The sequence below is a fragment of the Coffea arabica genome, chromosome 6e (genome assembly GCF_036785885.1).
Source record: "Coffea arabica cultivar ET-39 chromosome 6e, Coffea Arabica ET-39 HiFi, whole genome shotgun sequence".
Classification (NCBI taxonomy): Eukaryota; Viridiplantae; Streptophyta; class Magnoliopsida; order Gentianales; family Rubiaceae; genus Coffea; species Coffea arabica.
Window position 1 is genome coordinate 52,703,333 of NC_092321.1, and position 16,385 is coordinate 52,719,717.

General features: G+C 33.3%; 1 protein-coding gene across 1 annotated transcript; it reads left to right on the forward strand.

Moving 5' to 3' along the window:
- Positions 1 to 8,312: 8,312 nt before the first annotated feature.
- On the forward strand, positions 8,313 to 10,284 carry LOC140009923 (uncharacterized). Its single transcript, XM_072056265.1, has 4 exons — positions 8,313 to 8,691; positions 8,773 to 9,890; positions 9,980 to 10,036; positions 10,153 to 10,284. The coding sequence occupies exons 1-4, from the start codon at positions 8,313 to 8,315 to the stop codon at positions 10,282 to 10,284; spliced, it is 1,686 nt and encodes a 561-aa protein (XP_071912366.1).
- The last annotated feature ends 6,101 nt before the right edge of the window (positions 10,285 to 16,385 follow it).

Sequence of the window (16,385 nt, forward strand, 5' to 3'; positions counted from 1 at the left end):
AATATTCAGGTCCTCGCACTCTCCCCCTTTAAAAGAATTTCGCCTCCAAAATTCCTACCTCTATTCGCAAAAGTTCAGGATGTTTCTTCAAATTGATCATAGCCTATCTCACACTAACTCTCAGGAACAATTATCCCATTTCAAAGTCAACATTGTATCATTGGTTCTCAAAATAGTCAAAGTGACAATATCTTCAAATGCATTTGCAAGTCCAATTACTCCATCAGTAATACTAATAAAAAATTCCTTAGTAAATTGTAAATCTACTACGTCTGGTACCAAAATAATAAGGCATATAAAATCATGAAATTTACACAAAATATTCAGGTCCTCACAATCTCCCCCCTTAAAAGAATTTCGCACTCGAAATTCCTACATACCTTTATTCGCAAAAGTTCAGGATGTTTCTTGAAATTGATCATAGCCTATCTCACACTAACTCTCAAGTACAATTATCCCATTTCAAAGTCAACAATGTATCATCGACTCTCAAAATGGTCAAAGCGACAATCTCTTCAAATGCATTTACAAGTCCAATTAGCCCATCAGTAATACTAATAAAAAATTCCTTAGTAAATTGTAAATCTACTATGTCCGATACCAAGTCAAATAGTATGATCATTTCCTAAATACATCAATACGTCATAAGTATTCTAAATAAATTCAAACATTTCATAAATTGGGTTTTCTAATAATTTAACAAATAGATATATTTATCATATTGGACATTAGCCCCAAATAATCCTCCAATAAAGTTTAAGAAACCACAATTTCATCGAGAACTCATATATAATTACTTGCAAATGGCAACATACTAATCACATGGTAGATTTGTCAAACTTATCTCGTCTCAAGTTGAAAACTTTCCTCATGATTTAAAGCTATTTACAGCTACATAGTCCTTATGTAAACTACTATTTTACTCAAATTCTAGGTCTGAAAACCACATTTTTAGGTAAGAGATGGCATATAATCCATTTACCATTGAAGGACTAGTAAAATTATTTGTTTTAAAATGGATAATTTTCACTAATCTTCAAGATCTCACTATAGCCTCTTCACCTTTAGCTCTCAAAAGCTAGCCTTGGTCTCTTCGATTCTACTTCCCCAAATTCAATCATGATTTCTAATCACATCATAATACAATATACTAAATCCTTTCCAATTTCCAAATACACCATTGAATGAAATAATTGGTACTCGGGTACAAGAATCCAAAAATAGGATAATTCATAACTCAAACTGGTCAGTCTCAAGAGTAAATCAACCATATTTGGAATTTCTACCCGGCATACAATTCTAATTTCCTCAAGTATCATGATAAAGTAGATACTCAGGGAAATTATCATGATACTTGGGGAAATAGGATAAATTCCTGAAAATTTATCATGATACTTGGAGAAATTAGAATTGTACGTCGGGAAGGAATTTCAAATGTGGTTGATTTACTCTTGGAACCGGCCGATTTGAGTTGTGAATTATCCTATTTTCGGATTCTTGTACCCAAGTACCAAATATTTCATTCAATGATGTATTTGTAAATTGGGAAAGATTTAGTATATTGTATTATGATGTGAGTAGAAATCACGATTGAATTTGGGGAAGTAGAACCAAAGAAACCAAGGCTAGCTTTTGAGAGCTAAAGATGAAGAAGCAGTAGTGAGATCTTGAAGATTAGTGCAAATTCTCCATTTTACGATGAATAATTTTACAAGTCCTTCAATGGTAAATGGATTATATGCCATCTCTTGCCTTAAAATGTGATTTTCAGACCTAGAAATTGAGTAAAATAGTAGTTTAAGTGAGGACTATGCAGCTGTGAATAACTTTAAATCGTGAGGAGAGTTTTCAACTTGAGGTGAGATAAGTTTGACAAATCTACCATGTGATTAGTAGGCTACCATTTGTAAGTAATTATATGTGAGTTCTCGATGAAATTATGGCTCCTTAAACTTTATTGGAGGATTGTTTGGGGCTAATGTCCAATAGGATAAAGATATCTAGTTGTTAAGTTAGTAAAAAACCCAATGTATGAAATGTTTGAATTCATTTAGAATACTTAAAAGCCATTTATGTATTTAGGTAATGATCATACTATTTAAGTGGGTATCGGATGTAGTAAATCTACAGTTTACTAAGGAATTTTTTATTAGTCTTACTGATGAGATAATTGGACTTGTAAATGCATTTGAAGAGATTGTCACTTTGATTATTTTGAGAGTCAATGATGCATTGTTGACTTTGAAATGGGATAATTGTACCCGAGAGTTAGTGTGAGATAGCCTATGATCAATCTGAAGAAACATCTTGAACTTTTGTGAATAAAGGTAGGAATTTCGATGACGAAATTCTTTTAGGGGGGGAGAATGTGACGATCCAAAAATTCTATGCAAATTTCATGCTTTTATTTAATTTTTATATACCTTATTATTGATGAATTTAAATGTTTAATTGTTTTTACCACTTGAGAAGTGAATAAAAGAAGTTTGTAGTATGAAAATCCAAAATTTATATAAATACTCTTTACGTTTTAATTAGAAATTCAAACGTGTCATGTTACTTATTTATCGATTTAATTACATGTTTAACTGCTTTTGTTGTAACTTTAGTGTTCAAGTGCATTTTAATTAATTGCAAGATTAAACCCCAAGGATGTAATATTAATTAGACAAGAAACTAGTGGGTATAATCCTACCAGTAATTTAGGTCTGGGTATATTTTTATTTCTCCCGCTAGTTATTTGGAATTGCATTCAATCCCACCAGCAAGTTAGGCTTGGGGAGCATTTTCATTTCTCTCTCTAGTTGTTTTGACTTGGGTACAATCTCACCAGCAAGTTAAGCCTGGGGTGCATTTTCATTTCTCCCGCTAGTTATATGAGTTCAGATCTAATCCCACTAACAAATTAGGCCTAGGGTGCGTTTTTATTTCTCCCGTTAGTCATTCAATCTCAACTCTAATCCCACCAGCAAGTTAGGCCTGGGGTGCATTTTCATTTCTTTCTCTAGTTGTTTAGATTCAGGTCTAATCCCACGAACAAGTTAGCCCTAGGGTGCATTTTCATTTTTCCCGCTAGCTATTTGGAATTGGGTCTAATCCCACCAGTAAGTTAGGTTTAGGGTGCATTTTTATTTCTCCCGCAAATTGTCTAAATTCGAGTCTAACCCCAGCAGCAGTTTAGGTTTGGGGTACATTTTTATTTTCCTACTAGGCGTTTGGGATTGGCTTCAATCCCACTAAACAGTAAAGATTCATAAATGACCATTTAATTTATTGTTGGCGAGTCTCAGCGCCCACTGCACACCCTTCTATTCCCTTTCTTGGAGCATAATTATGTCTCTTCATGCAACCTTTAATTTACTATTGGTAAGTCTCAACTTCCGCCGCGAACTTTTCTATCTCCCTTCTTTGCAATTACCTTTGATTTACTGTTGACAAGTCTCTGCGTCCACCGCGCACCCCTCTATCCCTCTTCTTGGAGTATAATCATATTCCTTCGCGTCCCATTTTCTTTATTATGCAGACTTTCTTTATAGGTTTTGTTTAGTAATTGCGCTCCATCACGCATTATATGTTTGTTTATTCAGAAATTCTAAGAGTTCAGACTGTTTTGTTCTGCAAAGATCCTAAATGGATAATGCACTTGTTTCATCATAGTTCATTTGCATTTGAACTATATTTAACCTGATTCTTAAGAATGAGATATGCAGGCAGCTCTATACGAGTTCGATAATGTCTCTTGCAACGTCATTACATCGTTTTATTCAATAATTTTTTAACTGGGTGTTCGTTTGTTTTTTTAACTCACGTGCAACCAGAAGAGATAGGTAAATAATTTGGTGTATACGTTTTTATCTTGAATTTCTTCGAAACTTTAGCCAAAGAGGGACAAGCTGCAGACACCAAATTTTTGTTAATTTTAATATTTTAAGTTGTAGACACCAAATTTTTTTTAATGTTAATATTTTCTTGAATTTTTATCTATTTAATAGGTCATTTACATTTATGATTTTAATGTGAATTTTCTTATTTTGTAGGTTTGTCTTAAAAAAAAGGAAAAAATATTCTCTAATCATTTTTTTCCAACTAATAACTATTCACCCACTACTACGCTCAACCATCCCAAGTTTTTCTTTTTCTCAAACAAACACAATTCTCTCTCTCTCTCTCTCTCTCTCCCCCCCCCCAACAATCCCCTCTCTATTTCTTAAACACACCAACTCACACAACTCTTTGTCCCTTCTTTTTACACACATACACTATCACACACTTACACACAAGCTCTTTCATTTCTCTTGACCGTTGCACACAAACACACACATCACCACTTCCTTTCCTTCACACACACAAAACAACACACGGAACAAAAAAAACACCCAAGGGAGCAGAGGAAAAAAGTTATTGCTGCAAGAGCCATTGCCATCATTGAGCTCATCCAACTTACCCAAAAAGGATTATAGGTCAATATCCTCTCATCTTACTTACTTCTTCAAAAGGAAAGTATCCCCATTATCCTTTGAACTCTGATCATGTGATTTTATGTGCTCCTATGTGTTTATATGTTTTTATGGAATTCTTTTATTTATTCACTTTAAGTTCATATTTATTTTTATGTCTATTTAATATATTTTTTGTAATTATTTGGGGATACTTAAATATCTCAAGATGTAATAGATAAGTGATATTTTTTATTTTTCTTTCCTTTTTACAAAAATTGTAATTAAATAAACAAATATAATAGGTAGGGTTGATAGGTTTATTTTATTATACTTTTCATTTTAGATTATAGTTAGATACCTAAGTGTAATAGATTAGTTAGACAAATTTATTTTCTCATATTTTCCCTTTTAAATTGTAGTTAGGTCCCCTGCTGTAATAGATAGATTTTTGTGTGTTTATATGTTTTACATGCTTATGTGTTTTACCTGTTTTTCTTAGGATTTTGCATCTAAATGTTATGGTTATATGTTATGTGTTTTATGTGCTCTTATGTGTTTACTTACTTTAATTCATGATTTATTTGTTATATTATATTATGAACGCATAATTTCGCTCTACTAGTCCAACGCTAGTTGTTGCCCTTACTCACTTTCTTACTAGTCCAACACTAGTGATGATTTTTAGAAATGGATTAGTCTAATGCTAGACCCTTAGGTCATCCACGCATTAAGTTCATCTTTTGTGTGTCATTCATTGCATATTCATGTATTTTTCCTATTTTAGGCAACTTTTTCTCATTTATATGATACTTTCTCTTATATTATTCCTTTATTCCTATATACATGAGTCATATCATTTAGATTCGCATTTTATTTAAAAAATTAAAAAAATAAGTTAGTTCATTTGCCTGCTTATGTTAGAATAGTCACTTTTCGAATATGGGAAATAGGTAATTATAGTTTTTTAGTTCAAATATCCCATTACTCCCTTTATAAGAAAGAAAATTATGTCACAAGTTTTTGTCTTTCATACCCATTTTGTTGCATTCTTTTTTTTTAACCACTTATATCTATATATAAAATTTAATTTTCTTTTCTTTAAATCTTAATTTTGCATGCTCGTGACCCTTTCAAGAAATTGTTTTGGGGTTCGCAATTATTGCGATTGGTACCATTAGATCTTGAATGGATATTTTGCTTCTTTTCTATATATTTTTGGGTAAAATACATAAAACCCCCATGTGATTAAGGAAATTGACATGAAACCTCCTCATTATTTAGAAACACCCACTTAACCCCCATGTGCTTTGGACTTCTTTGGATTTTACCTGCTGACCGGCTGGAAAGCCGGTAATACTATGAAAAACCAAAAATACCCTCATATATAATATGTGGAAAGTTACAGATGCAATTAGTCAATCTGGAGCGGACTTCTGAAAATGAGAGAGAAACCCTAAACCTACAACGAAGAAAAAGGTGACTGTATCGCTAAGCGGTGTGAGTTATGGTGAAAATCGATCGGACTTGAGCTACATTTCATGTTTTGGAGAGAAACCCTAAACCTACAGTCAAGAAGAAGGTGTTTGTGTGCTGCAGATCGATCAACAACATTAGACAACATCGGTCGGCGTTTCTGTGCAGATTGGTCGAGAGTCGCAACACATTGAGCATAGTTATTAACCAGGTAAAATACATATCTGAACCTTAGGCATTAGACGAGTTGATTTTTTTGATGGCAGGTGTTTTGGTAGTAAATTGGGGATATTTTGAAACTTGGTAAAGGAACCACCATTGTCAGTTTTGGCTTAGTCAGAAGTTTCTCCGACAATGTTTCTGGGAATTTTTTTTAAAAATTTGGTAAATATTGCAAAATGTCAGTTTTGGCTTGGTCAGAAGCTTTTCCGACAAACTTCCGACAATGTTTGTGGAAAAATTTTTGTTTAAATTGCTAAATACGCAAAATGTCAAGGTTTGGCTTAGTTAGAAGCTTTTCTGACAATCTTTGGGCGAAATTTTTTAAAAAATTGCAATATACTACAAAAAGTATGGGTCTTTTTGGAGTAATCAGAACTACTGTGGTCCATACTGGTATTGATTATGTTTTTATCCTTCTAGATAAGTGTGTTGATGTTGATTTTTTTTTTGAAATTGAGCGTATGAAATATTGCCTGTTCTTTTTGATACATCTGAAAAGCAAATGAGTAAATGAATCTCTATTTTTTGACACATCTGAAAATAAAATTAGTAAAATAATCTCGGTTACTTTGGGTTAGGTGCATAAGAATGGGAGATAATCCGTGGCAGACCATAGACATACACATGCATTATGGTGGATATTTCAAATGAAAACCGAGAATTAGATACACTAGTGAACACGTGAGGGTATTTTGTGGATAGGACCCTGATGAATTATCTGTATTTGAGTTTCAAAAAATGTACCAACCAATTGACCACGGCATAACAAATATGAATTTCTGGTACTCCATTCCCTTTCATGACCTTGATATTGGTGTGGTTCCCATCAAAGATGATGTTGACATCGAATTATTGACAACATGTTATGAGGGGCTTACAGAAATGCACATATATGCTGAGAGGGGACCTGATCCCATTGAAATTGTGTCCCCGGAAGGAAAATTACTGTACAAGAGAGTGACTGGTGATGGCGTACTTGCACTTCCATATCATGATGGCTGGCAGGCTGAGATTAGTTCGTCCTCAGCTGTTAAAGGTAGGGATGAAATTGACCCTTTAGTAATTGGGAATGAGGATAATAATGACAATCCACACATTAACTGTAGAGCAAAGGACATCTGTGAAAAAGAGTCATCACAAATGGAGTCGGATCCAGCTTTTGTGGGACCACATAGAGAGAAAATACATGATTCTGGTAACAAGTCCAAGAGAAAGAAGGCAACAAATGATAAAAAAGCTAAGTTGCAAAGAGTAAAGTTAAGTGCAAGGAAGTCAGTCAGGCGGTTATTTAAAGACAAAGAAGAGGGTGATATATCCTCAGAGCCTCGGCAGTCTCCTATAAGGAAGTCAACAGAAGAAACAACACAAGCAGAGAGAGATCCAACATCAGAGCAGACTGATTGTAGGGGAGAACCAACAACACATGCAGAGAGAGATCCAACAGAAGAGTAGACTGATTGTAGGGGAGAAAGAACAGTTCATGAAGGCGGAGAAGAAGATGAAGTCATACCAGATTATTCAGATCTTCCTGACTGGCTAAGAGAAGCAGTAAACCTGCCTGAAGATGATGACATATTTGCAAGTTTACATGGTCAAGGATCAACACAGGCATCTATAAATGTTGGATCTGCAAATTCGGTTGGTATTGGTTCAAAGCAGCAACAAGAAAATCATCAAGCAAAAGCATCAAAACAAGCTGATTTAAATGAAAATCAACAGCAACAAGAAAATCAGCAACCAAAAGATACACCAGAAGCTAATTTGGGACAACATCAACAGCAAACCCAATTCAAAAAACAACATGAAGATTCAAGAAGTCAGCCAACATCAGGGAGGGATGATAAATGTCATGCCAATGAGCAGGAAGAGGACTGGAATAAAGCAGTAGAGGATGATGAAAACCTGTTTGACAGAGGAATAAGATCTGATGATGAAAGCATCCCTGTCTACAGTTACTTCAATGCGGATGAAGAGTTTAGGAAAGAGCACTTTGAACTAAAGGTTGGCCATAAATTTACTAACTTCTATAAGTTTAGAGAGGCCTTGGTTAAATGGGAAATTAGATAGGGATATGAGCACAACTACATCAGAAATGAAGGCTCTCGAATAACAGCTAAATGTGCAAAGGGGTGCAGTTGGAGGATTCATGCAAGCAGAATCCAGAAAACAAAGACATTTATGATCAAAACTCTTAAGGGAGAGCACCATTGTGGCAGGGATTACAGCAATCGACATGCCACTTCAACATATCTGAGTAATAAATTTCAAGCTAAAGTGAGGGATGATTCTGGATGTAATATTCCTGGCATAGTGAATGAGACAAGAAGATTATTTATGCTAGACATTAGTCAAAAAAAAGCTGCCAGAACAAAGCAAAAAGCATTAGAGGCACTTAGGGGCAATGACATGGAGCAATGCCACAAACTTCGGGATTATGTAGCTACTGTTAAAAATTTCAATCCTGATAGTCATATTTCGTTGCAAATTGATAGGCGAAATGTTGAGGAAAGAGCTACATTTCAGAGGATATATTATGGTTTAGGTGCTTTGAAAAATGGTTTCCTAGAAGGATGTAGACCTATCATAGGATTAGATGGCTGCTTTCTCAAGAGTCCCTTTTGAGGTCAGCTACTTACAGCCTTGGGTAGGGATGCCAATGAAAATATGTTCCCTATTTCCTTTGCTGTTGTTGAGGTAGAGAATTACGATAGTTGGAGTTGGTTTTTGCGGGAATTAATTAGCCAAATGGGAAGAGGAAACAAAAGAATGGCTTACACTTTCATTTCGGATAGGCAAAAGAGTCTTGTCTATGCAATTGAAGAATTGTTTCCTGAATCGGAGCACAGATTCTGTTTGAAACATATGTTCAAGAACTTCAAACAAAGATTCAAGAATCAAGACCTTAGAGACATGTTTTGGAAAGTTGCTGCAGCAGCAAACATGCCGGAGCATGAAACTGCCCTAGCAAATCTTGCAAGGGCTGACCGACAGGAAGGTGACAAGCTAACAGCTGCGGAATGGTTCAAACGGTTGCCTCCAAAATTATGGTCCAGTGCTCATTTTAGTATAGTTTGTAGGAATGACACTTGCGTTAACAACATGAGTGAGTCATGGAATAATTACATTCTAAAAGCTAGAGGGGAGCCAATAATTACAATGCTGGAGTGGATTCGGAGGAGATTAATGCAAAGGTTGCTAACCAAACGAGAGGGCATGCTGAAACATAGTGGCACTTTATGTCCAAACATTTATGAGAAGTTGGAGAAGCTTAAGATAAAGGCAAGAAATTGTGTTGCGGTTTATGGAGGAAATGGGAATTTGGAAGTTGATGGCTATAAAAGGACAAATGTTGTCAATTTGGAGATGAAAACATGTACCTGTGGTCATTTTCAGCTTAGTGGCATTCCTTGCGTGCATGTGGTTGCCTGCATTCAGAGTAGAAAGTTGAAATTTGAGGACTATGTTGATGCTTGTTACCATAGGGAGGTATATTTAAGGGCCTACAACTTCACAATTGGTTCCGTTCCTTCGAAGCAGTTCTGGGTAGATAGCAAAATGCAATATTTGAACCCACCATTGGTGAAAAAACAGCTTGGTAGGCCAAAAAATCAGAGGAAGAAGGGTCCAGAAGAGCCTACAAATCAGCAAAAAGCAAGTAGGAAAGGTCTTGGAGTTTACTGTCGGAGATGTTTGAAATCTAGACATAACATACGAACTTGCAAATCAGCGATTCACCCTAAGTCTAAACTTTACAAAGTAATGTAACATTTTACATTCTACTATCATTATGGTTTAGTGTGTTTTGTTGGTACTTATACACTCATTAATTTCGATTTGAACTGTAGGCACCTAAAGTTGGTCCAACAGCTTCAAATGCAACATCCGTAGCTTCTGTATCTCAGGCTAGTGTCTCAAGTACTACTGCTACTACACTTTCATAGGTACTAAAAAGTAATTATCTATTTTTGGGTGCTGGAATATACTTACATACATACTAACCATGAGAACTTATATACAGGAGCCAAATCAGCCTATAAGTGGTGCTAACCAAGAAAGCCAGCAAAGTAGATCCTCAAAAAGAAAGCAACCAGCTGCAACTGCAAGGATGTCAAGGCTGCAACATTGTGGCTCCAAGAGATCAAGAAAATGAACTGCTATTTTTTCGATTTTATTGTTTGAATGTACTGGTTATGCCAAGTAGAATATATCGATTTTATTGGTTGAATGTACTGATACCATTATGGTATGGATGTTGCAATATTTTTCATTGTATTCAGATTTTTGGCTGTCTTTTGGTTGACTGATACTCTCATGGATATTGTACTCAGATTTTTTGGCTATGTTTTGGTTGATTGTGGCTATCTTTTGGTTGACTGATGCCATTGTGGTATTGTACTCAGATTTGATGGCTATGTTTTGGTTAACTGTGGCATTTGTGACTGTATTGCTATGCTGGTGAACCTTTTGGCCATGTTGTGGTAGGATACCAATGGGGTATGATTGTGGTAATATGTCACGTTTTTGTGTTTATGAATGGCAATATTTCTAGCCACATTTTTTATGATTTATCATATCTAGTTGTGGTAATATGGATGGCAATATTACTGGCCATATCTTTGCTGAAGATGATTAAATCTGTCAAGTGTCCTGAATAATAATTGTTGGTTATATCTTTGCATCTGATGACTTAATCTAACAACTTCATTGCATTTAAATGGGTATTTCAGGGTCTTTTCAATGTCCTGAATAAAAGCAGGTTTTTTCAATGTCTTCAACAAAAGCAGCTTCATTCGCTCATTTATAATTGAAACATGAAAATCAACTCCAGATTGAAACCAGGATGTGATTTTTGCATTGCAATTTGTCCCAACTCCAGATTCTATTACACTACTTTTACATTACAAATTTTGCCCAAACTTCATCTCATACATATAACGACCAGTGACAAAAGAGACACAAGTACAGTCAGCATCATCATCATCTTCATCAGCCCCATCGTTGCTTCGACATTGTGAATCTTCGATTGTAATCCCATAATGATGTTATAGTTATTACTTACCATTCCTTGCCTAGACATGATAAATCTTTCCGCTGTTGCAGGTCCAATTGGTGAAACCCCTTCCACGTATGGACTTTGGCAGGATGATTCATTAGTGCCTCCCTCTTTACTAATTGGGTTACAGCATGCCCAAAATGAACAAGCACCAGTTTCACATACATAATACAACATACCTTTTGATGGTTTTTCAGATTCTACTACCTTAATCTTTGCTTTATTGTTGCAGAAATATCGCCGATTTTGGTACCTTAGGTTCCTCGATCCACCGCCAAAATTTTGGGAGCTTGATATTTTTTGGTTCTCCCTTGAAATGATAGCTGATTTAGCCCTTCCAAAGCTCTTTTTTTTCCATCAAAAGCTGCGTTACTCTTTACGTTTTTGGGTCTTCGTTTTGCATCTCTCTGTCGAATTTTCTCATTTGCAGAACAACAATTATGGTGGGTTTCATTTGTAAGAGACATGGAGAGCAAAATTGGAATGAAACAAGTTTCTTCTAGCCACAAGTTACCATTAAGTCGCGTCAATATCACTCGCTAGCTTCCCAGCCGGTCAACAGGTAAAATCCAAAAAAGTCCAAAGCACAGGGGGGTTAAGTGGGTGTTTCTAAACAATGAGGAGGTTTCGTGTCAATTTCCTTAACCACATGGGGGTTTTATGTATTTTACCCAATATTTTTTTTAAGTTTAGTTTTGCATTCATAAGGAAACATCCAAGTGTGATACGTTTAAGGGTTAGATTAAGAAAAATTTTTATTAAATCTCGCAACTAGCTTAGACTATGTTAAAAGAGTGCCTTAAGTTTGATCTGATCGAACATTTGCCTTCCCTTTCTTCAACTATGACTCTCGAACTCAATTTTTCTTATTTTCAAAGACCTAAAGTTGTCAAAAAAAAATTTATTTCATTTTTATTTTTGGTCAAAAAAATTTTTATGTGACTTAGTACGTTTGAATTTAATACCAAGTGGTGACTCCTATTTTCTTAAAAATCCTTTTTAGACTAAATTTTGGGCTCAAACTGTCGCATTCTTTAAAGTTTCATTTTAGACCCTTTTTCACTTTTTTTTTTAAATGAAAAACACATTTTTTGCAAAAACCTTTTTGTCGTAAAAAATAGGGCGCGACAAGCAACTAAAAAAATTTTCTTGCCATCTGTACAGTGAAGATCCATATAGACAAACTGAAAATCTTAAGAGATCTATTATGTTAATTCATGATTTTTCACTTTTAGAATGCACAATGATTACTTTTTCAAATATCGACTATTAACTAACCTTGGTATTAATTCTAGTACTAATTATGACTTGCTTAAATTCTCTGTGATGGGTCAAAAAATGCAAGAATTTTTTTCAATTTTCTTTTCCTTTAAAATGGCATTTTTGTAGTTCATATTAAACTATGATCATTATCTTGAAATACTTACTAGTGTGTCATACAATCAATTTTCTAAAATTTCTTGAAATTTATAAAATCAAGAGTTCACCAGTATGAAATTGCATGTAACAACAAATAAAGAATAAACTTGTGATCTAACAATCAAAAATAATGCTAGGGAGGAATAATGGTAGCAAAAGAATAAAAGCGAGACATAAGTAGAGGATAGGATATATATGTAACATAAGTTTGCTATCTGGTTCGATAACGCCATAAGAGCACACAATAGTGGGTCGGGTGTTATTGTTTCCATGTAAGGGTAAATTTCTTCTACAAAATTATTGCAATTCAAAGGATAGTTGATAATTTGAAGCATTAATTAATATTGATTTACTTTCCTTTTTTGGTTTGCCTGTAGTATGCCTACAGGGCACCAAATAGAAATGAAAAAAAACATGTAATATAAGGAAGAAAATAATTAAGTGATTCTTTCCTTTTAACGGGGATCCTATGTGGCAATAAATAGATTAACAAGGAAATAAAAACTGAAAGAGTATTACTTTGAAATTATTTACCGAGAAGTAGAGTGTTTTGGCCAAAAACTCCAACAAAACGATGTTGGGTTTCCTATGTGGTAGGTTACTAAATTAGTTATTCTCATGTCCTGTCATGGACGTCCTATGTTTCTGCCATGTGTATATATTACCTTAATTTATTTGGTCAGATTCAAATTTTTTTATTTTTGTTAGCAATAATTAATCCTAAACTTTTTCAAGTTTTAGGTGTAGCACTTTTTTTAGCAACAATCTATTACCCACTTTGTTATCCTTAATTTACATTCTTACTATGTTTAATTTTGGTCATATTTTAGAATACTTGCCATATTAACAACAATCAATCACCTTATTGATTCATTCCTGATGAAATCAGGGAACACAGAGTCACGTTGTTTGGATGTTCAAGGATGCGAGGTTCACAGAATTTCATAGTTAGACGATGATAGTAATAATTTTATTTTTACACTTTACCTTTTCAATTTAAGAAAAATAATATGCAACCTTTTCTCCCTCTTCCTTTTAATCTTGACTTTATTTTCATTTCATGGGATAATAATGAAATATTATTGAACCTTTTACAATACTTCTTCCCTTCTTATCAAAAATATTGCCCCAAAATATATAGTTCTTTAAAATAAATTTTCTATATAATCATTTTTTTTTGGTATAAACCACTTGTACCCACGTTTTATGATCTGTGACTAATTTTGTTCAAGCCGAGTCGAACCCCTTACAGGATAAAACTTTTTCAATGTTGTTCTTTTCATTCCCATGGGTTTTAAACCTAATACCTCATAATTAAGGGATGCAAACCCCTTCCACTTGCACTAACATCCGTTGGTTTCTATATAATCATAACTTTATTGTAAACATTTCCTTACAATGTAGTTTCGTAAGTTTTCTTTCAAGATAGAGTTAGAAACTTCCATACTATAAACAATCTCGTGTGCCATAATATCTTTTAAAATATGCAAAATTAACTTTTTTATATCTTTAAACTCAAAAAATTTAAAAAATAATTTATATAAAAATTTAATAAATTTGATATCAACAAAATGCGTATACCTTTTTCTACTCTTAGAGCAAATATTATAATTTTAAAACATGCTCATATATTTTAGTGTTAATTAATTAAAAACACATACTTGTTCTTTTTTAATGTTCAAACTTATATTGGACATTATCTTTTGATACTTAGTTTTGATAAGTGCTTTTAAATTTTTTGTTGATAATGTTTTGTCAAAATCAAATTTATTAAATTCTTACATTACTCATTTTTTTTATTCTTTGAGGTTAAAGATTTTAAAGTTAATTTTAAATATTTCAAAAGATATTATGGCATAAGAAATTATTTAGAGTATATCTTTAACTGTAAATGTTTTTAATTCTATCTTGAATAAAAAATTTACAAAATTACATTGTATAGAAAGTTTATTTTGAAGAACTGTATACATGATACTTTTCATCAATAATATGTTTTAGCATAAAATATGTTAGTTTTATATATTAAAATTATATTACAACTTTCATACTGGTTCAATATATTATATAAAGAATTGATAATTATTAAACAAAGTGTACTTTCTTTTTTTTGGCGGCTGAAGGAAGGAATAAAGTGTGAATAATACTAAGGGCAAAGTTGGAAGAAATTTTTTTTTTACAGGTTTTGAAGGCCTGTCATTTACTAGGATAAGGGCAAAGTGCTTTTTTTGCGATAATTTCAGAAATTGCCCTTGAAGTTTTTAACAATTTCACTTAAAACCCTTGAAATTTCAAAAATCACAACTACCTATGTTGTTCATCTAAAATGGCAATACTAGCCTTAACATTCTATTGAAACTCCTATTTACACAAAGGATGGATTTTATAATTTTTTTCCTTTTTCCTCCTTATTCATTTCTCTTATATTTCACCAGAAAAATTGAAGAACTATCAATGTTGTCCCTAATCTCTATCCATATTAAACATCAAACTAGTAATATTTTTTTGATAACTTTTAATATCATCTAACTTTTTGTAACTCTCTTTTTATATCAAAATCAAGAATAAATCAACAATAACCTAAAAACAAGGTCACTACCAAACGATGGTAGTTCCACCACTCAACTAGCCCACAAACTTTAAAAAAATTGAAATGATACTTTATTATCGAACTTAAAAAGAATCTATGTCTCTGATAAAGTACAATAAAAAGTTGCCTATTATAGTGATAGATTTATTATTATAGTTATTATCAAACAACAAATATTAGCATTTAAAACTTGAGACTCATTTCTTCGTAATTGTGCCAAATTACTTTACAATCATCTAGAATAATAAATTAAACTTCATAAGATAAAGACATTTTAGGGTATTCATTAAATTTTTTACCCTATATTAAGTTTTGGTTATCAAAAGTATCAAATCAAGGGAGGTAAGTGTAGTTTTTAAAACTTTGATGGTCCTAAGTGAAATAGTAGAAAACCTCAGCAAAGTTTTCTGAAATTGTCCTTATTTTTTTCGAGTGGGTAAAGTGTGATTACTCCTATAGTTCAGGCGGCAAAGTGTCAGAAACAACTGAGGGCAATAGAGTCAATGACAAGAAAGCATAGTTTTAGCATCTTTAGAAAAGCACAAAGCAAAATAAAACAGCATTGGAGGGAGACTTGGGACTAGCATACTTAGATGCTTGTCCACTTTATCTTCAGTTGATGTGATTGTTACAAAATTTAGTCCACAATCTACAGTGTTTTGTTTTGGTTTAAATGCATTAAATCCCTGAACTTGCACCTAGTTGTAATTTGCATTTTGACCCTTGAGTCAAGGTTAATCTAGCAGAACATAGATGCGGCAAACTTTAGGAGTCTAATGACCAAGTTATCCATGTCCAAAAAGTGATTGACCGTTATATTCCACGACAAAACGTATGCTTCATTAAAAATCTTGCCCTAAAAAAAAATTTCTAAGCAGATAAATGATATAATGATTTTTGCCTATTGAACCAAATTCATTAGCAAAAGGGAAAAAAATTCTCTCGGATAAGTAAAAAAAAACTCTCTCAATTAAGTAAGTCAAAAATCTCAACTCTCACTAGTAAAACATCTATTCTTCTAGACGATGAGTTTTATGGTTAATTATCATATTAATATACATAAGAAATTTGAATATCTCATCTACAAAAATGACTCAAGAAATAGGTTAAACTTCTTAATCATGGACAAATTGGTCATTAAACTCAAAAAAACTGATAGAATTCATATTTCGTTAGATTGACATTAAGGTTA

Coding starts and splice junctions, on each gene's coding strand:
- LOC140009923 (XM_072056265.1), top strand. CDS start 8,313: ATGATCAAAACTCTTAAGGGAGAGCACCATTGTGGCAGGGATTACAGC. Junction 9,891..9,979: donor CTAAGTCTAAACTTTACAAA/GTAATGTAACAT, acceptor TTTGAACTGTAG/GCACCTAAAGTTGGTCCAAC. Junction 10,037..10,152: donor CCGTAGCTTCTGTATCTCAG/GCTAGTGTCTCA, acceptor ACTTATATACAG/GAGCCAAATCAGCCTATAAG.